This window comes from Parus major, chromosome 4, assembly GCF_001522545.3.
Source record: "Parus major isolate Abel chromosome 4, Parus_major1.1, whole genome shotgun sequence".
Lineage (NCBI taxonomy): Eukaryota > Metazoa > Chordata > Aves > Passeriformes > Paridae > Parus > Parus major.
Window position 1 is genome coordinate 37002760 of NC_031771.1, and position 23829 is coordinate 37026588.

Genomic DNA, 23829 nt, shown 5'->3' on the forward strand with positions numbered 1-23829 from the left:
AATGTGCAGATTTTTAGGATTAGAATACATTTCATTGATCAACAGCATTCATACTATTTGGAGCTTAATTTAAATTATCTTAAAAATCCACATTAAATTTGGTTCATATCACTCGTATTCTCACAAGAATGAATACACTTATTCACAACTTAAGCCCATCTCCTTTGTGACAAGATTTATTCCAGGACATTCAAGTCACTTGGTATTAATTTCATTAATCAAATGGCACGCTGATTTTCATTGCAACTTTGTTACAGATGTTCATGCGAAATGGTAGGAAGTGAAATAATGTGCCATGGTAAAGTGGAAGAGATTATTGAAATAGAATATGGAACAACAGTAGCAATAGTTTGAAATTTCCATTTGCATGATCCTTTCAGAAATCAGAAACAATTCTCCTTTATTAAAAAATGGCAACAGAAGTGAAACCACTCACCTCCGGGGTGAACTGAAAGTAACTGGGCCACATGCCTATGGTCTTCACATTCCAGAGAATTATCTCAGTAGTGTCTGCAACATGGATTAATGCCATGAGATGATAACCCAAATGATTAATGAAGCAGGTGCAAATAAAGTCATTGCAGCAACCCTGGAGAGTGTGAGTAGACAAAGGTGCTAACACTGAAATATTCTACCTGCTGCTCTGTAAGGAACAGCAGAGCTGTTCATAGCAGGAGGGAGGCACTTCATATCAGCAATTGTTTTAAACTCTCTAAGACTATTTGAAAAGAAAACATGCTCCATCAATAATATTTTAGGGTCTAACTTATGTCAGGGTAAAGTGAAGTCAGCCCTGCTGACCCTTCTGAAAGTAGTGGAGTACTACAGGATTTGCTCTTGGAGCAACTGCTGGGCATGATAGGATGCAGGTACCAGAATCTGGAAGGTTTCATGGAGGTGTAAAAGACCTGAAACATCCTGCTTTCAGACAACATGGCTGGATGAAAAAACCTGTGGGTAAAAGCCCAGACTTTTAAAAGCCCAGGAAGAATTAGACACCTGAAGTTGGTGAAAGGCTTCCAGTGTGATTTTCAAAAACTCCAGAAGAATTTAGAAAAGATGACTCCAAAAGAATTTAGAAAAGAAGACCTCATGGGCCACTGCCAAAATATTTTTTAAAATTGGGCACAATTTCCTTTTCTGAAGAAGCAAGAATAAAGTTTCTACACATTTATTAGCTAAAGATCACAGGGAAGTAGTCATTAGTTACAGCTTCTCCCTCAACAGCGGCCACAGAATCCTAACATACCGATTTAACAACCACATCTCCTTTGCTAGCACCAAATACCCTGGCTTCTTTTCTATTTCTGTACAAAACAAGTGTTAATTAAAACAGACAAAAACATACCTGTAGCCTTAATGTATCACACTACTAAATAAAACCTGAAGACTTAAGTGCATGTATGAGGAAGACTGAACTCTTTCCAGATGTGTATGCTCAACCCAGTGCAAGAGGTATGTGACAATGTCAGGTCCTATACTGTCAGAATCAGCGCAATGAGCAAGGTACCAAATAACCCCCACATGCTCTGATGCAGCCAGATTTGCACTTTTCATAGCAACTACGACATGACTGGAAAGGGGAGGACTGCTCTGGCAGAGACAGTTCAGGAATAAAAACTATCAAATTGCTAAATATGTCAGTTAACTGCATGTTTTAATTCTATAAAAGGTTGTCATGTATGGTAGTTGGGATTTTTAATGTGGTTTGATTTTGCTATTTTCAAAATGTTTTGCCCCATCTCCTGTCTCTGTCTGCACTGAATCTAGATGCAATGTTCATTATGATTTGCTGTCCTCTCAGTGTCATCACCATCTGCAAATCTAGTTTTATATACTTCAGATGTTCCAATGATAAAAGGACTGAATAAGGATACCAGCAGGCACTTTGGATGGCACTTTACAATCTCCTGTATGTATGGTCTATTGCTTCCTTCCCCTTGCAATTAACTCCTGGATTTACCTTTGCAAATTATTTCTGTCTTTAATATAGAGTATTGCCAGTGACTTTTGAAAAATTAAATTAATGTGAGTGGCAGACACTTGTCCTAAACCTCATCCTTCAAGTCCTGCGTAAGCAACATACTGCATAAGTAATTATGACCATCCTTTCCTGTCATTATATGCTATAGAAGTGGTCACCCTTAGGAAACGCATTATTTTTTTACATGACTACAGTATTTACACAGCAAAGATTTATAATGAACCCCCAGCTGACACTGGGAATATGACACCAACTGAGAGAACATTTCTGCATTAGCACAAACCTAGTTCTCAAAAAATTCAGTTTGACAATCTCAAGGAACATGAAGCTGCATGCCACGAAAGAATGCCCTTCAAATTATGTTTGGAAGAAGTACTTGAGTAGCAGTTTGTTAGTGGAAGATACAGAAGGCTGGTGAAGAGACAAGAGAAATCAAACGTACAAAATTTATCATTGGAATCCCTTATAAATTTGGAATTTGTTTATATAATGACAATATATCAATTATCCAGCAATGGAGTAAATATCAAGAAATTATTAACAGACCTGACTTCTCAAAAATAAAATGATGGAAGACTGATGTTCAATTGAATTATGAAGAAGAACTTTTTAATACTGAATTCTCAATGGTGAAAAATACTTTCTACCAGTCTATAAACACAAAGAATATAATCTTTGACTGAATTTCCTGATGTAAGTATGGAGAAATTCCTGTATACAGTTGTATCTGCTGAAGAAAAGGGTTATTTCATGCATCAACAGACATTAATCCATCAGATCAAAACCTTGAAATAATAAAAAAAAATTACAGAGCTGAGTATATTTCCTGACTTTGCAGCTGGCATGTAGTCCTTTCCCTTTCCTGACTTCAGAATGAAGTATGAGGCAATAAAATTCTAAGGGGAAGAGAAGTCAAATAAGAAAACAGAGAATGTGAAAGTATAACCCACACACAAAGCAAAAGAGAAAAATAAATCCAAACAAGAGAGAATTGAAACAGAGATTGAAATGACAGCAGGAATGAAGTACAAAGAGAGAAGTAAAAAGCTGTCAGAAACAATTAGGAGGAACATAAAAAGTAATGAGAAAACCCCTAAAAAAGCAAAGTGAAGGGTCATTTTATAGCTAGTTAACTTGTGAAAGAAATGATATCTCATCATCCAAAAGAGTTGTGGAATTTTCTCCCATTATATTTTCTTTAATTAAGAAAATCCTTAAGTGGACATAAAAAGTGTGTGCAATTTATCCAACAGCCACTGCTGAGAGACACAATTGTAAACTGCATAGTTTAAGGTTTGTTTCAGTTTTGCAAGTAATGAGTCTCCTGCTAATAATTTTTAAATTTTTACCTCTTTTTATTTTCTGCATTTGACAGATTCATTCCAAATGCTGGAAAATACTTATTAGGAGTCCTGACAAGTTATCCTATTATTAACTAAATTCATAAGCAAAATAAATACAGTAATAAGTCCTCCTCTCTGAAATGCTGAAAAAAAAATTGATAATGAGCCCTTCATAAGTTAGACATTTTAAGAAAAGGTATTAAAACCTCATGCTCCAGTGTATAAGGTAGCCTTTAACTGAGGAAGCCAATTAACTAAGCAAAAGTTCATTAGACAGCAATTTGATATAAACTGTCTCATACCTTCCTTTGAAGAACATGACAAAATACCATCAAGGAACAGAAACCTGAGCTGAAACTGAGGTTACTTGATGAGACTGTTTTCATTTTTGCAGGACAAGATTTTGAAACTGAAAAAAATAATGCCTTAGGAAGTCTAAGAGTCCATTAAGCCATAACTGGTGTTGTAGAAAGCAAACTGAATTACTACCTAGGGAAGTTTCTGTCTCCTGTCAGTTACAATTCTCATGACCAATAGATTAACCATGTTGCAGAAGTCAAATGATGCCATAGCACTGAAAATTACAAATGACTCCAGCAGGTAGCATAGAAGCAGTAGGGACCAGATTTGTATAGAATTGCTCAGCTATAATTAGCTGTGTGAGCTTTCCTGCCCTTTTCATATAAAGAAGTCAACTCCACCTCTTCCTAAAGACTACTTTTGTGTGGTCAGCTACAACTCAGAAATGGTATAAGAAGCTGTTCTTGACCATCTCTCTGCTGTTAATCTCTATGTCTCAACATCCATTTATTTCTCTGTGGATGAGTGATTCCAAGTGCAGAAGGAAATGTGTAGAAAAAAGTTCATTTGTCTACAAGGATCAGCACTCCTTCCATACTCTTAAGTCAAAAGAAGATTTATTTTTTCAATGAAATACAAATTGATCTTATGATTTTACAAACTAGAACAATAAATCCCCTTTCACCTTGACCAATTGTTTACCAAAAATAAACACTCCAAGGTGTTCCTGCTTCATTGCCCAAGTCAGTACTGTTTACAGTCAAGAATTTTGAGAGATTTCCTTTTAAAGACTCAGAGAACCTATTCACACTTGCTTCTACCTGGCCTAATTTTCTTAAGGATGACTATTTATTTTCAGTCATTCCTATTTTGTACAATTCTGGTGTCTTTATTCATGTCTCAAGAACAGGATACATAAAAACCAAAGAATGACATGTACATCACAAGTTTTTGCTTTGCCTGCTTTGACACTATAGTGAGGGTTCCCAAAAGAGGTAATAACTTAGCACAGGGAGTCAGACCCTATTTCCTACCTGGTCACCATCTGCTCCCAAGCTAACTTGAGGACAAATGCCCAAATCCAAGGCTCTGTGAAGTGTAAGAGATGACTTTCACCTGACAACCTCCTGGGTATTGAACGTTGCTCCAGAAAATGGCAGATTGGATTTTAGGAAAAAATTCCTCACCAAAAGGGTTGCCAAGAATTGGAACAGGCTGCCCAGGGAAGAAGTTGTGTCACCATCCCTGGAGTTATTTAAAAGACATAGCTGTGGCACTTAGGGACATGGCATAATGATGGACTTGGGTTACTGGTTGTACTCTGATCTCACAGGTCTTTTCCAATCTAAATGATTGTATGAGTCTATGAAAATCAGACTGCTTTTGGCTTCAGCTCCCTCTGGTGGGTAATGCACACTCCAGAGACCAGCAATTACTGCTAAAAGTAACCACCAAAAGTGAAAGAACCTGCAGGTTGCTATATTTTTCTTAAAATACACATAAATATACTGGATGAGCAATGATTACAACAGAGATCAGAGTTAAAGCTGCAACTTCACACATATGTGCTGAGAAATAGAAGATGCAAAGCTCCTATCAGAACAGAAGTCCCTTTGAATTCAGATAAGAGATGGGGGTTTCAGTCCAGGCAGAAACTGGTTTTCAGCATCTAACACTGATTAAAATGAAGAACTAGTTAAACACAGGGTTTTTTATGAGAACATTTGCTCGTATTTCTGTTCTTGGCTGATACTTTGAGCTGTCCTGGTTTCAGCTGGGATGGAGTTAATTTGTTTCCTGGTAGCTGGTGCAGTGCTGTGTTTGGAATTCAGTATGAGAATGATGTTGATAACACACCAATGTTTGGTTGTTGCCAAGCACTGCTTACCCCAAGTAAAGGACTTTTCAGCATCCCAGGCTCTGCCAGTGAGGAAGTGCATAAAAAGGTGTGAGGGAGAATGGCCAGGACAGCTGGCATGAACTGGCCAAAGGGATATTCCATACCATGGAATGTCATGCTCAGGACATAAACTCAGAGAAAGTTGGTCAAGGGCTGGTCAGGGACAGGCTGGACATTGGTCAGCAGGTGGTGAGCAATTGGACTGTGGACCTCTTGTCCTTCTTGGGGTTTATTATTCTCTCTCCATTACAATTATTTCTATTATTACTATTTTTAGTTGTATATTTAATTCTTTTTCAGTTCATTAACTATTCTTATTTCAGCCCATGAGCTTCGGGGTTTTTTTAGTGATTCTTCTCCTCACCATGAGGAATGGATGGAATGATCAAGCACCTGTGTGATTCTTAGCTGCTGGCTGGGATTGAAGCACAGCAATGGCATAAAGTTTGATGCTCTTCCTAAAAAGCATTTTGTTGCCAGGATTCAGAAAATATTCATTATTTGGCAAACCTCACTCCTCGGAGATTCTTCATTTGTTAAAAGGAATTTAGTTTCTGTGAAAAAGAAAACTATGCTTTTAAATCTGTGATATGTTACCTACAAAACATGTATGCCCACATATTTACCTGCTGAAATAACTGAAATTTAAGTATACTTTATAATTTATATGCTTGGGCACAAATCTAAGTCCTTCCACAAGAACATTGTGCAGACTGTATGGCAGTATCCCAAATACATTGGTTATGATAATGGCAACTTGTGATAATTCTTATGTTAAAATAAAATCAGTAACCTCTCCTCCATACAAAATAGTACTTAAATTTTGATTACCTCATAAAAATGCATGGAAATGTTGCAAACATCAGCAATCTGATAGAAAAGGCTTAGAATGAATCATAAATTTCTGCTTTCACAAGTGGCACTAGGAAATCAAACTTTAATTCTTCCATCCCTGTGTTGTTTTTTCTTTCATTCAGAAGCTTGTTTGTTGGTCTGAATCACATACTGACAGTTTTTTTGGGGAAAAAAACCCCAATGTTCCTGTCAGAAAACTGTAATTGAGTATGAGAACATTTGGGACAAGAATGGTCACATAAATTCACATTCTTCAATGGACCACAACCATACTGTTCAAGCTAAGGACCAATTTAAACTACTGTATAGCCTATTCATTAAATTGCTTATGTAATTACATTACATTTAAAGACAACTCAGTGGATGAGAGGCTGGACATGACCTGGCAATGCGTGCTGGCAGCCCAGAGCCAAACATGTCCTGGGCTGCATCCAAAGCAGTGTGGGCAGGAAAGGGGGTTCTGCCCCTCTGCTCTGCTCTCATGAGACCCCACCTGGAACCCTGCATCCAGCTCTAAGGTTCCCAGCACAAGACATGGACCTGTTGGAGCAAGTATAGGGGAGGGCCACAAAAATGCTCAGAGGGGTGGAGCACATCTCCTATAAAGAAAGACTAAGAGTTGGGGTCATTCAGCTGAGAGAAGAGGAAGTTCTGTGGAGACTGGATTGTGGCCTGTCACTACTTAGAGGGGGCTTCTAATAAAGATGGGGACAAATATTTTAGCAGGGCCAATTGTCCTAGGACAAGGGGTAACTTAAAGAGCACAGATTCAGACTGAATATAAGGAAGAAGATTTTTACAATGGGGGTGGTGAAACACAGGAACAGATTGCCCAGAGAGGTGGTGGATGTTCAGCCCCTGGAAGCATTCAAGGTAAGATTGGATGAGGCTCTGTGGAAGATGTCATTGCAGGGGATTTGGACTAGATGACCCTTAAATGTCCCTTCCAACTATTTTATGATTCCTTGATAACTAAGCTGCAGGCATGTGTTTTTACATCAAAACTTCCATTCTGAAAGAAACTGTAAAACTTACAAAAGACATTTCTTTCTTATGAACATTTTTCTCTTTTTAAAAAAGGAAACCATCCAACTTTCAGGTACAAATAATAACCTGATATCAGAAGCTTTTCCGAAGATATGTAATTCTAATTGGAATTCTAAGCAATGGATAAAATACCCTAGAAACCTCTTGCAGAATTATTTTAATTAGCTCCTCTCCCCTTATGCTGCTTCGTATGTTTGCACTTATATTAAATAACATAAGGTTTTTATGAGGTGAGGGGCTTACATGCAAGTCATATACAGTACAGACAGACATGTTTCTAGACATGGAGGACTCAACCCTCCATGTGGTCTCTGCTGGCTAATTAATCTGGAAATTTCTGAATTCTCCTGCTCATGTATCATGGACTGGGGACAGAGCACATTTGTATGAACCTGCTTACAACACTCATAGTTCTGTGCTAAGAACGAAGTACTAAGTGACTTCATTAGCTCTGATGTACAACCACTTTGAACCACTCAGAGAAAATATCTGATTTTCCTTTGTTCTTAATATAAAACCCAGAAAAGATCCATTTTAAGAAGCTCATGAAATCTGTGGCTTTGCTGTTAAATTATTATTGTGTTATTAAGACTACTCTGCAGTAGTAATTTTATTCTCTGCAGTTAAATAGCATTTCACAGCATGTGTTTTGTTTGGCCAAACTCCAGGCTTTCAGGTCCTCTAGTAGAGCCTGAAGAGTTGCCTGCAGACTGTAAAAAGAGTTGCACATGTTTAAGTGGATTAAAAAGCACATTGAAGAGGAAAAGGCATTTAGGGTTATTGAGAAGTAACATCTATATTACATATTTATTACAGTGGTGACATTCTCACTAAAGTATTGCTTGTCCTACCACAAGATTCTGAGGAGTGCCAAAACCAATGATGTCTTCTAACTTATTACCAAAACAAATCTGTCCCCTCTTTTAGGAAATAATGTATTGCTGATCATTCTGGCTGAATGCCCTTCTCCTAATTTTTGGTTTCTAGTCTCACCTGTCTCCAGAAGCTCAGCGGATGCTTCCTCTCTGAGCATACTCTTGAAATATGTTATGCAGTTTCTGGAAAGTGCTCAGCCATTTGCTCTTAGCTTGCTGCCTGTGCACAGCTCTCTGCTGAAAATATCCCTGAAGAATGTGTTATGAACATGACTAAAAGACAAGCTGTGAGAACATACTGGAAAGTTAAGAAGCTGCTCTAATCATAAAGCATGATTAAAGAACACCATTACTTTGGGTAGGTGCAGCTCTAGCCTACCAAATTGCTACACAGTTTGGCAGATGGACAGATAAGGGTTTGAGACTTATTACCTCTGTTTTAACAAGTATATATCTCAATTGGGAAAGTTACACCATCTCTAAGATGGGGATAAAATCTCATATGCCTATTTGATGGCAGTGTAACCAGCATCATCAATAAAGGCTCAGGGAATATTTTCCTTCAGATAATATCTTCCAATTCTGCACTTCATGCTATAATGAGAAAAGCAGTGCTCATTTAAATATATGATTCATATGCACGATAAAATGTTGAAGGCAACTCTTCAGACTCAGTATTTTTTTTCATGTAAGCACTTAGCAATTAGATTTCCATTGATTAAAGAAGTGAATCACCTTCAGATTAATGTAAAAATAAATTAATCTCTTAACAGATTGGAAGAAAAGAAATGCATATTTATTCTTTAATGAACAACTTCTGAACAGAAGGAATTCAACATTCACTTGGTAGGCTGCAGTTTGTAAGTATTTGCAACAGAATGGACATGGGAAGAGCACATTTCAGGTTTCTTAGGGAACTAGTTAGTGAAATCTCTTGGGAAAATGTTTTTGCAGGTGCTGGGGTCCATCAATGCTAGTCACTTTTTAAACATCACCTCCTAAGAGCACAGGAGCAACAATTCCCAAATGCTGGAAATCAGACAAGGCAGAAGACTAGTTTAGCTGAACAGGGAAACTTCTCTTGGAAATAAGGTGAATAAGGGGAGGTGTATGCCCAGCGGAAGCAAGGTCAGGTGACATGGCAAGAATACAAAGATGTTTCTTGCCACTGTAGGGAGAAAATTTGTGTAGCCAAAGCTCAGCTGGAGATGAAGATGGCCAGAACTGTCGGGGACAATGAAAGGTTTTTGTCAAATATATTAATGGCAATAGGCAGTGAAAAATAACATTGGCCTCTTACAGACTGAGGATGGTTACCTCCCAAACAGGGACAGGGACCAGACAGAAGTGTTTAACACATTCTTTGCCTCTGTCTTCAACACAGATTATAGACCAAGAGGGTTTCGGTGCCATGAGATGGAAGACCATGGCTCATCTCAAGAGTGTTCAACTCCCAGTTGACCCTGAGCAGGATCTGCTGCTTCAGCTGGATCCCTAAAAATCTATGGGGCTTGATGGGATTCATCTGAGAATCCTCAAGGAGCTGGCTGATGTCATTGCAAAACTTCTCTTGATTTTTGAGTAGTTTGGGGAATCCAGAGAGATCCCAGTGGACTGGAATCTGGGTGACACTGTCCTGATTTTCAAGAATGGCAAGAGGGAATACCCTGGAAGCTACAGGCCTGTCAGTCTCATTTCAGTGCCCAGTAAAATAATGGAAAAGATTATTCTGGGAGATACTGAAAAACATCTGGAGGACAGTGCAGCCATCAGTCCCAGCCAACACAGCTTCATGAGAGGGAAATCCTGCTTGTCAAATCTGATTTCCTTCTATTTTGGCTTCCTTCTATTACCTTCTATTGAGGGATGAAGATGAGATATTAAACTGCTCATCTGAAATGCTGGAGTCCAACTCTCTGTTAGAATGAACTTCATTTATACTTTTGATGATTTGCCAGCTCCCAAAAACTGCTGAGTAACACAGGCCTGATTACCATCTGTCTGCACTGCTTTTTTGGTCAGAACTATCTCTTTTGATACCCCATGAGATGCAACATAAGTGTCTGCTTTTGCATTATTTCAGTTAGGTTAATTCTTCCAATTATACCTTTAAGTAATCATAAGGTTTTCTTTCATAATATTCCTGAGATGATGGGATTATCAGGCTTTTGCCCCATAAGACCTGAAAACAATGAAAAAAACCCACATACTCAAGGACACAAATACAAACCTAATCTACATACAGCACAAACGAACCAGGTTTCTTATGGTGTGCATCAGTCAAGACTTTCTATTACTGTCCCTTCCTCTTTTGCATTCTAGATTTACAATATGCCCTTTCTTTACATACCAAAAATAATAATGCACTTAAAGTACCCTAAAAGTATAAATTAAATACAATTCCAAAATTAAAAGCAAATATCTGGAAAACCTTACAACAAATCTTTGATATCTCATTTTGATACTTCAGAATTTCCAGATGTGGCAAAACACGATGGTGATAATTTCTGACACCACCTGGAAGCCCCCCCACGTCAGATCCATCAGCTGGAATTAAAACTTTTATCTTTACAGTAGTTGTATAAACAAGGATAGCATTTTTCCATTAATGCATTTGTTTCTGCCTCTGATTCTAGCACAAATAAGCATACTAAGATCAGGTTGTTGTAAATAAAAAAATAAAAAAAAAAGTCACTGCTGTTTTGATTATTTTTCTGTGTTTGATGGCAGAAGCTTTGAATGAGTCAGAGAAAAAATATTTCTCAAATAAGATAGGTATTCTTAGAGATATTCTTAATCTTTGTACACTGATACAACCTCACCAAGATTGTGTATATGCACATGCATGGCAAATCACATTTTAACCATTCTGCTTACAAGACACACATTTAACTGGAGATTTAAATACTGATGAGCTGGATTTAAATTTGCAAAATGTACATCTAAACCCAAATTTTCTGCACTCCCCTTCCTTCCAGCAGATAAAATCCTGAGCTTGCAACACTCAAAGTATTAAACTACTCAGAATCTTGCAGAAAAGATGAAGCTTTAGATGAGCCTTTAGAGTTGTCTCCACTTCTTCACATAACAGAAATTCCATTTGATTGATATTCAAGAATCCTGCAGCTTCAAATCAAAATTTCTAGATGGGTTCCTGTGTATAACTTCTTTCTGGTGACATTCTTTCCTTCCATCAAAGGTTTACTATTAACACTTTAAAAATATTTTCTCATCTTTTAAAATACCTTAAGAGATATTTTAACATACAGAGAAACAATGTATGTTTATCAACTGTAATTTTTAGAAGACTAACCAACTATGTTCTTAGGGCTTCAGACTTAAGCTGTTCCTTCCTCCTTCTTTCACTCTTGACTTCTACTGTCATCTTTTCTCCTTAAACAGATATCGAAAGAAGTTGAGTATATGCTTTTCATATTTAGCATGTGTCTCCTCATAGAATATCTTTCCCATTTCCTGATCCTGCAAGACAGTGACCTGCCCTGCTTCTTCTGTGTTCATGAGTACAGCATCTAACAGAGTACAGCTTGTGTCTGTGAAACAAAGAGTGTTGTGATAATCACAGAGAGATTCTGCCCAATTTTTTACCAGTCAGAGATTGTAGTAGAGGTCTCAAGTACATACATTTAAAACAGGAGTGACACACTGTACCTTGCACATTATATTGTATGCAGCATGACACAAATTATCTTAATTCATTCCAGGCATGAGGCATAAATACCAGTCAGTAGTTTATATTTTCTTCCTCCCCTACCCAATACACCTTTCTGTATAAAAGCTATGAAGGAAACACACAGTGATGCTGAGTATCTTTTTTTGCCTTTGCTAGGCAGAAAACAAGTGAGGGATATTACTTGTAGGAATGCACCATGAAAAGGGCTAGAGAACCACCATCATGCCATGAAATTAAGAAACACAAGGAAACTGTTCTTGTTGATCTGAGTATACAATTAGTTACTTTATACATATCCTCACCAGCTAATAAGCCAACGTATCACTTACGCTTTGAGCATTTTAAACATCATAATAAGCAAGTTAAAAGAAAAGAAATACACAGAAATAATGGATCCATTTTAAGATAAACTACTAGTTATCTTGTAGAACTTTGCCATTTAATCTCTTTCCGACCGATTGTAAACCAAGTCCAGACAGCCCTTTGTTGACAGCAAACAGGTGAATTTGTTTCACCCAGAGCAGTAACATTGTATCTCCTCTCATCCCCTGAAATGAAAAGGGATGGAACTACAGCTCATTAACAGTGTACTAGAATCTGCACTGACTTCTGTAACAGAAATTTATTGAAAGCAATGGTTAAGTCACATAGCTGTATAGTCAAGCTAAAATATCCATTAGCATTTCTAAGTCACAAATTCACTACATGAAGATAGGCTCTAAAGTAGACTAAACCACTCAGATCCAGACAGTTTTATTAAGCAAATTAATTTGCCTCAATACCTGGCCATCCTGTTCAAAGGTCGACTTTGTTCCAGGGACATTTCTGTTACTTTATTTATTTTCACTGAGTGAAAACTTTTTTCTCTTTTCAGCCTTAGGAGAGTACTAAAACTCAGTTTTTGTATTGCTTTCCCACTAACAGGAACACTAGGATGAAAAGCACTAACCATCTGTTTGGACTCTTCTGGGGGAAAAAACCAACCCACAAACAAACCCAAAAAACCATGTAGTCACAGAAAGAAAATCTTCCTATGAATTCTTTTTCATATAAACATCACATAGGCAGCTTTAATTTTGGCACATCCTCACTTCTGAGTAGGATTATTTCCTTTCCTTTAGCACAATTTAATTTTGGAAATAAATGTCTATATGACATCCTGTACTTTTATCATCTAAAGACATATGGCATGAGGAGGGGAAAGGAAAACCATAATTATGCAATATGCCAGTTAACTAAAACCTGGTAATACTCTGCTGCTGATCCTCACAGAAAAATATAAAATTGATAATGTTGGTCAAAATTTCTTAATTATCTACAGAAGCTGTGTATTTTTTAATTGATGGGCTGCTACCTTTTCCCTGAGCTATTATAAAATCTGTGTCTTCGAGGTCAATGGAAGCATAATTTTCACTATAGGCAGAGATCAAACATTTCTCTACAGTGGAACAACACCTCTCCACGTAACAATGCTTTCTTCACTTTTGTTTAACCTGCAGGAAGTCATAAAATGCATTACTGACAGATACTTGATTTAAAGTAAGATTCTGCTCTGAAGAGCAAATTCATGCAAGACTGTGTTTATTGTCTTTCAATGACATTACAGCAAATGATTGTTTGAGTAAAAGATTTATTTCTTCCTTCTACATTGCTTCTTGAACGATAACTCCCAAACCCAGACTAGGTTAATTTTCCCATTCTGATCATTAGCAGTAATACAGACACTGCAGAAGGAACACTGCCCTCAGAGACAACCTCACTGCTCTCCAGTAAGGCTCTGTAGTTACTGCTTGGCTTTCCCTCTCATTGCTGTAACTTTATCCAATCTCACAACATAAACAGCTTCTAGTGGCTCACCACAGTATGAGTTTTCTAATTTCTGCCCTCTTTTTAGCATGAATACTTTAAACACAACATCTGTAGGAACCACAGGCATGAATGCTCAGACATAATAGTGAGGGACAGCTATGTAACATTTTCAGTCTGATACAGGACACAAGTGTCTGGATGTACATTTTCCTATGTCTTGTGTAATTAAGCCATTTGGAGTCACTCCTCACCTTGCTCTGGATGAAGGAGAGGACAAACAGTTAATGCTTTTCCAGTGCCTAGTCAATATATTTTGTCTTAAGTTATTTCAGAGAGTACACCAGGCTTTCAGAGACTGCTTACACAGGCTCAGAAAGAGAGTAACAGGAAAAATAACAGTCAGGCAAACAGAAATTCTTCTCACAACCACAAAACAGATGCATTCTGAGATGAAGTCAAATCCATGTTGGTGAAAGAAATCAGAGCAACAGAAAGAAAATCTACAATACTCTTGTCCTTTACCATAGCCCAAACTCATGCCAGAATTTAGCTTTTGTTTTGTAGTGTTGTCCTGCAGCAATGAATATTTATCCCCCATGCTCTTCTAGTTTTGCATACAAGGATGTTTTCCCCCATCCACTTCCTCCTCCAATCCACCTAGAACTCTCACACTTCTGGTATTTTCTCTGTTGAATGAACATCTCTGCACTGCATTCTGCTGTTAGCTGCAAGAGCTTAGGGTGCCATACTGTTGAAGGAAACAATTTCCAAAGGGAAATTATTTCTGGTTCAGACCAGTTCAAGGATTTTCACAGCACAGATTTCACAGTATAGCCCAAGATAATTTGTAGTGCCTTAGATGACAGGAGGACAGTTCCCTTACATTTGCACTTTTGTCACAGGTCCTCTATGGAGAAATGCTGGCTTTTTTCCTACTGGTCTTTTACTCACCAAAATGTAATTGCTCATCAGTTGGACACTTTATCTATCCACCCCACATAGAACCAGTCAGAGCAGGACTGCAGAAACCATCAGCCTTGATTTCTGATTCTTGATTTCATAGCGTATCTATGTCAGGCTGGCCAAGGAGGTGAGCAGGAGATGGTAGGCACACACTGCTGACTAATCACAGCTGTCACCTCTCTATTCAACATATTTAAGGGCAGTCTGCTTTACTCCCTGGAATTTGATACATTAGAGTGCAATGGGGCATCTTTGGTCATGGTACCTCAGCATTCTGGACATTTGCTACCTTTAATTTACTCTTACTAGTACTGACACTTGTCTTCTCATGCCAAACAAAGCTCTAAACTGCAAAACTCATTAATTTAAATGTATTCTACGAAAGTAGACTTCAAAGTAAATACATTTACTAACAGAACCAGAGGAGACTCTCCGATATTTTCATGACAGCATGTGATTTACAAGCAGAATAGGAGATGAAAAATCATGCATTTCATAAGGTTAACAAATTACACACAGTAACACTATAAAAAGCAAGAGATCTGGTTCTTATTTGTCCTTCCCCCACCCTCCCTAACTAATCTATTCAGATAAATTGTCATAGCAACTTGATTTATGTACCAAGGATACCAGCAAACACATGTCAATTCCCCTTGGAGAACTTGTGAATAGAGCCCTGCCTGTCCTGGTGTTCTAGAGACTAAAGCTAATGCCCTTCCCTGCTGCAGGTTCACTGTGTGCTCCAGAGCAGCTTCTCCTGGCACTGGCACGCTGTGCTGGGTGCTCTTGCTCAGACTGCAGCCGTGAGCCTCCGGTTCATGTCAAAGGCAAAGCTTTAGAAAAAGCCCTGCCTTTTGTACCTTATGACATTTTACTACACCAGAGTAGAGTTCAAAAAGAAACCAGACTTTCTGAAATGATGGATGCTGTACACAGTGGAGCACACTCTTCTGAAGGGACACTGGAATTTCTCTGTGTGCACTAAACACAATGGATACTGTCCTATGCTCCTGGTAAAGTGACTGACCCCCCTATCAAAAAACAAACACAGCCACCCTGAAGATCATGTAAACATATCACAAGAGGGAAGATAGAATTCTTCCAGCAATTTTTAGGAATGCTTGCTTTGTAATAGAGTCCTTTCAGTTTCAAATTTGCAAAGTGAAAAGTGCAGTAGGCAATGCAGAATTTAAAACAATAAACACATACCACAGCAGATAAATAGGTATTTATTAAAGTTCATCTCAAAACAAACAAAAATAATAAAGGACATTAAGGCATCTTGTATTCAGTAACAGTTCATACAGTAAAGATGACTTCTCCTCCTTATACAAGAGAGCAGATTAGGAAAAAGAAAGGAGCTCTCATGAAGAAGTTCTCCCAATACATTTGATGGATTACTGACTTCCACTGTCCCACCACTTAGTCAGCAAATCCCTCCAAAGAATGCCTATTTCTCCAAAGAAGCAGCTACAAAATCCCAGCACTCGAGACACGTGCAAGAAAGCACTTTTGCCCCTCCTCAGACATCCCACTGTCTGTAAAGATGCACATTGGAGAAATACCAACAGATGGGATATCGTGAAGAATAAAGAAGCTGCACTCCTGCTATAACCACTCATTTTTGAGCAGACTAGAATATTTGGCCTTGCTTTCACTAGTATTTACTATTTCAGCCAGTAACTAGTGAAAACCAGGCCACAAGCTCTAGCCTGTTTTGCAATGCAACAATTTCTATGTTCTCCTTCTAGTTCATACTAGATAGACAAATGACAAAGGTCTTATTTCCATGGAATAATTTATTTTGATGAATTAAGCTGTCAAGCAACCAATCACTGTTATAGTGCTTTTTTTCTTCAATTGGAATAAGAACATCAGGAAATGTTTACAGTATCATTGGGTTCACTTTAGCAGGATTTTACTACAGACTAAATATAAATTAATAAACACTTCAGCACTATTCACTTCACCACACTGGCTCTCTATATCCTTTGTCACATTCCAACTTTCATTTAAGGCAAGTTTGTTGATTTTTCTGAAGATGACCACATGGTCTCTAGATAAACTTGTGTGACTAGATTTACAAGTTAGGAAATCGAGCTTTATAAAATGTTTACTTCAACAAATATGAAAGTTATTAAGAGAGAGATGGTGACTCAGAATTGCACTGTTTTAAAAGGTGGAGTTTCCTTGTACCAAAGTCCTTTATTCATCATCTTTAGAACCAGTTTTGCTTAACTATAAAAGAGACACAAAAAGAAAGTATTCAAAGTTTAGACTGCCATTCCATTTATTAGGAAACAAGAACATTATTGCCATCTCACACTGAACACGTGTATACTTAAATAACAATACAGACTGATTGTGCTACTGTTCCAAGAGACTGAAAAGCACCAAAAGTTAATTCTTAAGCTTAAACACTGAGCTTATCTCCTGATCATGAAAGTTGATTTTAAAACAAACAAACAAACAAACAAACAACAACAAACCCCAGAAAAACCTTAGGGCACGGTTTCTATTTAATTTGAAGGCTCTATCGCAAGCTCTCAAAAAGAAAAAATAACGATGAAATAATGGAACTTTATCTTCACACATCTCTGAAAGAATTCCCATATAGAAATTTAGACAATATAAAAACAGACATTAACTTAGTATTTCTCACCTTTTAAAGCTAGGCTTATAGTTATTAAAAGTAGCATGCCTACCATGAAATCTATCTGAAAACCAAATTTATATCCACTATAAATAGCCACTTTTAACTCAGAAGGACTCTGCCTAAAACAACCTTCATCATTTACTTCCTCTTATTTAACAACTGGAACTTCTTGTTAACTGGTCTTAGGTTTTACAGTGAAAATTACTTCAATTGTGTAAAATAAAATAGTTTGCTTTCAAAATTGTCAAGCAGTGATTTTCACTGAATCAGCAAAGATAAGAGGGTGGAAGAAATCAATACTGAGGGAGCAAATAGAAAAGAATTATTCACTGGAGGAGTTGCAGCAGAGAATGAGGCTTTTAGGAGATAGCAAGGTGCTCCCACTAGGGACAGCTTCCTTTTTATTTCTTACTTATCCGCTGCCCTCCAGAACCTGGCAGCACTACTTACTTTTTTTAAAATCTACTTGTCATATGAAGACAAAATATTTGTAGTGCATTTGGTTAGCAAAGCCCTCTCATCACAAAATTAAAATTTAATTGCTCAGTAAATAAAAAAAGGAACAAATGAAGTTCAAAGAGTGAAGGCCTTCAGACTAATATTCAGAAGAACCAGCATTTTAAAGCTTTTGAGAAATTTGTAAATTAGAATCCAAAATAAGCAGCAGTTCTTACTCTTTCTTACAAATCTTTCTAACAGTAAAAAAAAAAAAGAACTTGAAAATACTTACATGCTGGACACATATAGAAATTAATCAGACATCATAGTCAAATCCAAACATAGGAAGAGAAGTAAGAAAAAAAATTTATCAGATCAGTTTTCTTCAGATATAAGTACAAATATTTTTTAATTTACATACACAGCATGTTCGCAATATTGTATATAATACACTCATTTTACCTTAATTACATCAACCCAGTTCCATCCTCGTGGAAGCTCCCCTTTGTTATCTGCAGAAAAAGGTTTTAATTTCAACACACAGGCTAAGGAAAATATTTTATCTTTCTTCAAAATCAACCCACAAAATTCTAAATATCAAAACCCCTCAATTTCTGCACTCTGAAACCATGAGGACAGAAACAGATTTTAATGTCTTAAACACAGAGTGTTCTTCAACCAACCTCAAAGTGAAAGGAGGAGATGAAATGGCCTTAAGCTGTGCCAGGGGAAGTTCAGATTAGATTTCAAAAAAACATTTTTCACTAAAAGAAAAGGTTAGGTATTGCAGTAAGTGGCTGAGGAAGGTGGTGGAGTCCCCATTAGGGACTCCAGAGGTGTATGGATGTGGCACTTGGGGATAGAGTTAGGAGTGATTATGATGGTGATGGGTTGACAGTTGGATAGAGGAACTTGAAGGTCTCTTCCAACCTTGGCAATTCTCTGATTATGCAATTCAAAGTAATTCAGTTAAAATAAAAACACCTCAGTCCACCTGAAATTCAGTTTAGAAGGTAGCTCAAATATGAGCTGGGCTGACCAGCAACGATGAATTCTGTCAAAGATCTAAATTTTATGCAGCTTTTCCTTTATTCACTTAACATTAAGCTTGCCAATTATGCATCAGGTTAGGTAGATTATATCCAGAAATCGCTATCACAGGGTACAACTTATTGCTACAATAGGATAGTATTATCCAGACTATTATTGAAAACTGAAGGTGAACACCAAAATTAACTGAAGTAATAAACACCTTCAATCAAAATCCTATTTCATTGAAAGCACTAAATATCTGCAGAAGCAGTTATATTTCTAGAATGCAAACTAAATTAGACGTTTTACTTTGGGTTCCAAAAGAAATACTTTTGTTTAGAAACTACATTTTTAATAATGTGAATTATTTATGAGGGTCCGTTAAGAAACTGCATTTTTTGCTGAAAGTGAATTTTTAGAGGTCCCAAGTTCTCTCCTTCCATGAGTGCTTTTTGAAAATTTCATTTTTGTCACAAAATAAAATAAAATAATGACATAATTGAATCATGACTCTATAGAAAGTTCCTGTGACCAAAACTAACATCTCAGGCAAGAATAATTCATCTAAAACAAATAAAATGGAGACCTTAGACTTAAAGTAGCTCATCTTATAAACAAATTCCTAGTTACTCTTTCTCTAGCAAGGTATCCCCAGTATAAAATTTGGATTTTTATACTGATCAAAGCAAAGATTATTATAGCGAACAAACCTGTTTTATCAGCTAGTTTTCGTTTCTGGGTTTTGGATAACTGCTCCTTTTTCTCTTTTTTCTTAGTTGGTGGCACATCAGGAGTTCCAATTGAAATACTATTGCTTACTGAAGTCTGAGAAGGATAAAAGTGGTTGTAAATATTTTGCATATTATTTCCATGGATATCTCTGTGTGATGTGATTACTGAATCTGACAAACTGAAATACCTTGATTGTCAGAAAGAAATAATGCTGTAAGCAGCCTGCAGCTTTTAATCAACATACAATCAAGGGCTGTACTTTTAAAAAACATGTGTTAGGGACTGGAATTATTCTCCTCTAGTTGCAAAGGGCACCTTTTTCACTTTTAAGATTTAATCATGGAGTGTGATTTAGTCTGAATGGATTCAGACTTCTCAAACATAAAAATCCTTCCTCCCTCCTCAAAGCAGATCTGCTACACCATCATGGCAAACAATGGGCTTACACAACCCAAAAGCCACAAATTGACCCAGCCTGACTACTTTAAAAGACACTGGAGGTACACTTATGCAATCCCAGGAAGGCTGCAGTAAATTGCCACCCTTCCAATCTTCAGCAGACACATCTCTGTTTCAGCCTCTTTTAGTTTTGCTTCTGCTCAAAGTCTCCATTTTAATGTTATCCTGTAGGACATAACAGCAGGCTGAAAACATTTTGCTGTAACAGCAAAATAACTATCAAATAGAACAATTATAACCACAGAGCATTGTGGAACCATACTTTGTGTGCCACTTTCAGCCACTAACATATATAACCAATGGACTAATGTACAACTTAGAGAGAATTCTGAAGCATTCAGGTTATAATAATCAGTATTTTTTTTTCCAGTTTTAAAAGCACAAAATTAAAATCAGAATTTATCTACTTACCACAGTGTTAACAGGTTGGTTTTCCATGAACACCTCCTTATTGTCTTTGGCATATTCAAAAAGTGTGTATGTCATTGCAGTTCCAAGATTTGCTTCAACTTCTACCATTAACTTATCCAATATACTTTGCTTAATAGCTGAAGATCTAAAAGAAATCATTAAACTCAACTATAAACTAGACAGAGGTAAAAAGCTTTGCAAACAAAGAGCCCCCACCACAAGACCAAGGAGTGAAGCCATCACAAATACTTACATTGTGTTGTTGAAGAAAGCATCCATTGATATGACTGGTGCTGTTTGTGGATATGTTTCTGGCCAAGAAACTTCTATTAGAAAGGCTTTGGGATCTCCACTTTCACCTATCTGAAGAGGAAAAAACCCAACTTTATAAATCAACAGTTTCCAGTCACTTTCTGAGGATTACAAAGCCAATACAGAAGTTGATTACTTCTTTTAGATCATGAAAATTCCTGGAGACAACTATTGTGATAGTTATCAGTTACAAAATAAACCTGTTACCTAGAAAGAGCATTAAATTTTGGACATCAATATTAACATTTACCCTGCAGTTTTCATTCTTGAAGAAGCAGCAGAAACTGTCAAATCTCTTTTTTATGGTTGGGGTTTTTTAACTCCTTTGTTTTAAAAGCTACTTTGTAGTATCTTCAAGCCAAATATTATACTATCACATATGAGAGCAGAAAATATGAAGCCTTTTTCCCCCCACACACATCTAAGCACAGAGCAATAAGCAAACAAGCCACAGCACAGAAATCCTTGAAATAAGGATGATAATAAACTAGTAACCTAAGATAGCAAAAATAATGGGTAAGAATGTCAATATTTATATCTCATGCCTACAGATATTTTATTTCCCTGTACGAAAGAGTGAGTAGTAAAAGATTTAACATGTCAGTAGAATGAGTCTGCATTAAAAAAGTAATAAATTACAGCATTCTATAGACATACAATCTGAAATAACTGTTTAACATGAGGATTTGGAAGACTAGCACAATAAGATTTCTAAAACCACCCAAAATTATCCCTTATTTGCCTCATTATAAAAATCAGCCTTCATCTAATTATGTAGAATAAAGTGTGTCTACAAGAAAGGTCCTAATCAAGGTAAGGCTATGGTACTTCAAAATTAAAAAAAAAAAAAAAAAGTAAACAAAAAATTGCTACTTTCTTATTTACAACGTATCTTTCAGCAGACTGGACTAACTGGCATTCAAAACCACTTGTTTAGTGGTGAAATAAATAACACTTTAAATTTAGAATATACAACTTTTTTCAAAGCAGCATTTGCAGTTTATTTCCCTTATCTGCACTTCTACCAAGAGCAGAAGTGGCTGGAAGGTTCACAGTGGTCTCTCAGGAAAGGACTGCCTGTGTGCAGAGCAAATCCTGCAAAGCCATACAAATTCTTTCTATCTTCTCATGAACTCACTTGCATTATGACTTCTCAAAATATAAATTCTTCTTCATGGTAAAGATGTATTATCACCTTTGTATGACACTAAGTTTTCTTGTATTTGAGTTATCCTTACTTTTGGCAATTCTTTTTTGTCTAATAAAAATCAGCAATGACCAAACCTAGTGAAATGTAAAATGACACACTTTAGGCTTGTTGGCATGTCATATTTCCCCTTTCAAATAAATTAAATTTATTAAGAATGATCCAATCAATGAAGAAAGGCTGCTCTTACATGGCTGGGATTCTAAGTGCTACTAATTAATTGAGCTGTATCTCATTACAATTAGTGACATTATTCTCAAGTTATTTGAGAAGTCACAGAAAGGTGATTTTAGATGGTTTCTCCCTGAAACAGGCATATGGCATTTTCAGAAGTCTCCCTTCTGTCTCATGGGTGCCTAAGATGTTATCAGTAAAGTTTTCTGGACATCAAAAGATCTGCTTTAGCCTGTTCCCAGAAGAACTTCCGGGTTTTTAAATTTGAGAAAGCTGGTGAGAATTTAATGCCAGAATCCAGTTGTGTACCTTGAGCTCAGCAGTCCCTGTATGTCTCTTCTGACCAGACTGTATCAGTGCACATGCCCAAAGCATTTTGTGGATTTTCTCTTTAGCAGGTAAACAAGACATGACAAACAGTCTTTGGACGAGAGACTGGAACCTTGTGGGTAGCAGCTAACAAAAGCTCCAAATTGTACATAGAAGCATCTCTATAAATCTCTCAATTTCTGACCTATTAGGGTAAATATTACACAGCAGGCTGGCTCCTTCAGAGTGCTTGACAGTTCTGGCTACATAGGGCACACATATACGTATAACATATACATAGAAGTGGGATGCCTGGCTCAGGAATAACTGGCTTGTGGTGCCAAGCAATAGGACAAGAGGCAACGGGCAGAAACTGATGGACAGCAAGTTCCAGTGGGTATAAGGAAGGAATTCTTTACTGTGCAGTGACCGAGCACTGGAACAGACTGTCCAGAAATGTTGTGGAGTCTCCCTTGCTGTAGATTGTCAAGAACCAACTGGACTCAATCCTGTGCCACGTGCTCTAGGATGACCCTGCTTGAGCAGGGAGGTTGGACCAGATCACCCCCTGTGGTCCCTTCCAGCCTGATCCCTTCTGTGATTCTGTAATAAACCCATGCTGGGAGCAGGCTCATACACATGACAGCCTCTGCTACGAAGCATCGTTGTACCGAAGATCCTGAAAAAAACCCCTGTGGATCTATCCTTCACTGCACATCGGTCTTTGGCTTAGAAGCCCCTAGTACGGCAACTACAAGGCAGCAAAATAACTTCAAGGTGCAGCTTCGCCTTACCCTGTACTGGAAGGACACCGGGCTGAGCTCCCTGAAGCACAGGTCTCCCTCGTAGATGGATCGCAGCGCTTCCAGCTCCATCTGCAGCCAGGGCCAGAGCAGGGGTTACCGACCGCAGCCCCGGCACGACGCTCGCACCTGCCGCCCTCCCTGCGCGACGCCGTGCCCGGCCCTGCCGCCGCCCAGCTCCCTCCGCCCGACCCTCGCCCTCTCCAGAGGCCGCCGCTTCCCTCCTGCCCCCGCCACGGGGGGCCGCCCAGCTCCCCGCACGGCTTTCTCTCGCCCTCCCAGCCCTGGTTCCGCTCTCCCTCAGGCAGCGCGGTCCGGCACTCACCTCCTGGTCCTCGTTGGCCGCCATGGCCGGAGCACCCCGCTCCCCGCGCCGCTCCCGTTACCATGGGAACCGCTGTTCTCTCCGCTCCCCGCGCCGCTCCCGTTACCATGGGAACCGCTGTTCTCTCCGCTCCCCGCGCCGCTCCCTCCGGCCCGGCCCGGCCCGGCCCCGCTGCGGCCCGGGCTGGGCGGGCCTGGCTGGCGC

At 38.1% G+C, this 23829-nt stretch overlaps 1 protein-coding gene across 3 annotated transcripts; it reads right to left on the reverse strand.

The window, feature by feature from the left end:
- Window positions 1–480: 480 nt before the first annotated feature.
- On the reverse strand, window positions 481–23773 carry RWDD4 (RWD domain containing 4). 3 transcript variants are annotated; one of them, XM_033513362.1, is made up of 9 exons: window positions 23758–23773; window positions 23626–23667; window positions 23292–23372; window positions 20749–20858; window positions 20496–20640; window positions 19604–19718; window positions 18324–18373; window positions 18154–18156; window positions 481–510 (listed from the first exon to the last, which is right to left on the reverse strand). In XM_033513362.1, the coding sequence occupies exons 2-9, from the start codon at window positions 23647–23649 to the stop codon at window positions 496–498; spliced, it is 543 nt and encodes a 180-aa protein (XP_033369253.1). In that variant the 5' UTR covers window positions 23650–23667; window positions 23758–23773; the 3' UTR covers window positions 481–495. The 3 variants fall into 3 exon arrangements, with proteins under 3 accessions (XP_033369253.1, XP_018862009.1, XP_015481311.1); XM_015625825.2 differs by lacking the exon at window positions 481–510 and adding an exon at window positions 17033–17364; XM_019006464.2 differs by lacking the exons at window positions 481–510; window positions 23758–23773 and adding an exon at window positions 15980–17005.
- Window positions 23774–23829: the final 56 nt, after the last annotated feature.

Excerpts from the sequence above, each read along its gene's own strand:
- RWDD4 (XM_015625825.2), bottom strand. The coding sequence starts at position 23,649 with ATGGCGGCCAACGAGGACCAGGAG. Across the intron at positions 20,641-20,748 it reads GCTTTCTTCAACAACACAAT|ATCTTCAGCTATTAAGCAAA; the intron begins GTAAGTATTTGT and ends GATTTCTTTTAG. Across the intron at positions 19,719-20,495 it reads ACCAACCTGTTAACACTGTG|ACTTCAGTAAGCAATAGTAT; the intron begins GTAAGTAGATAA and ends TATCCTTCTCAG.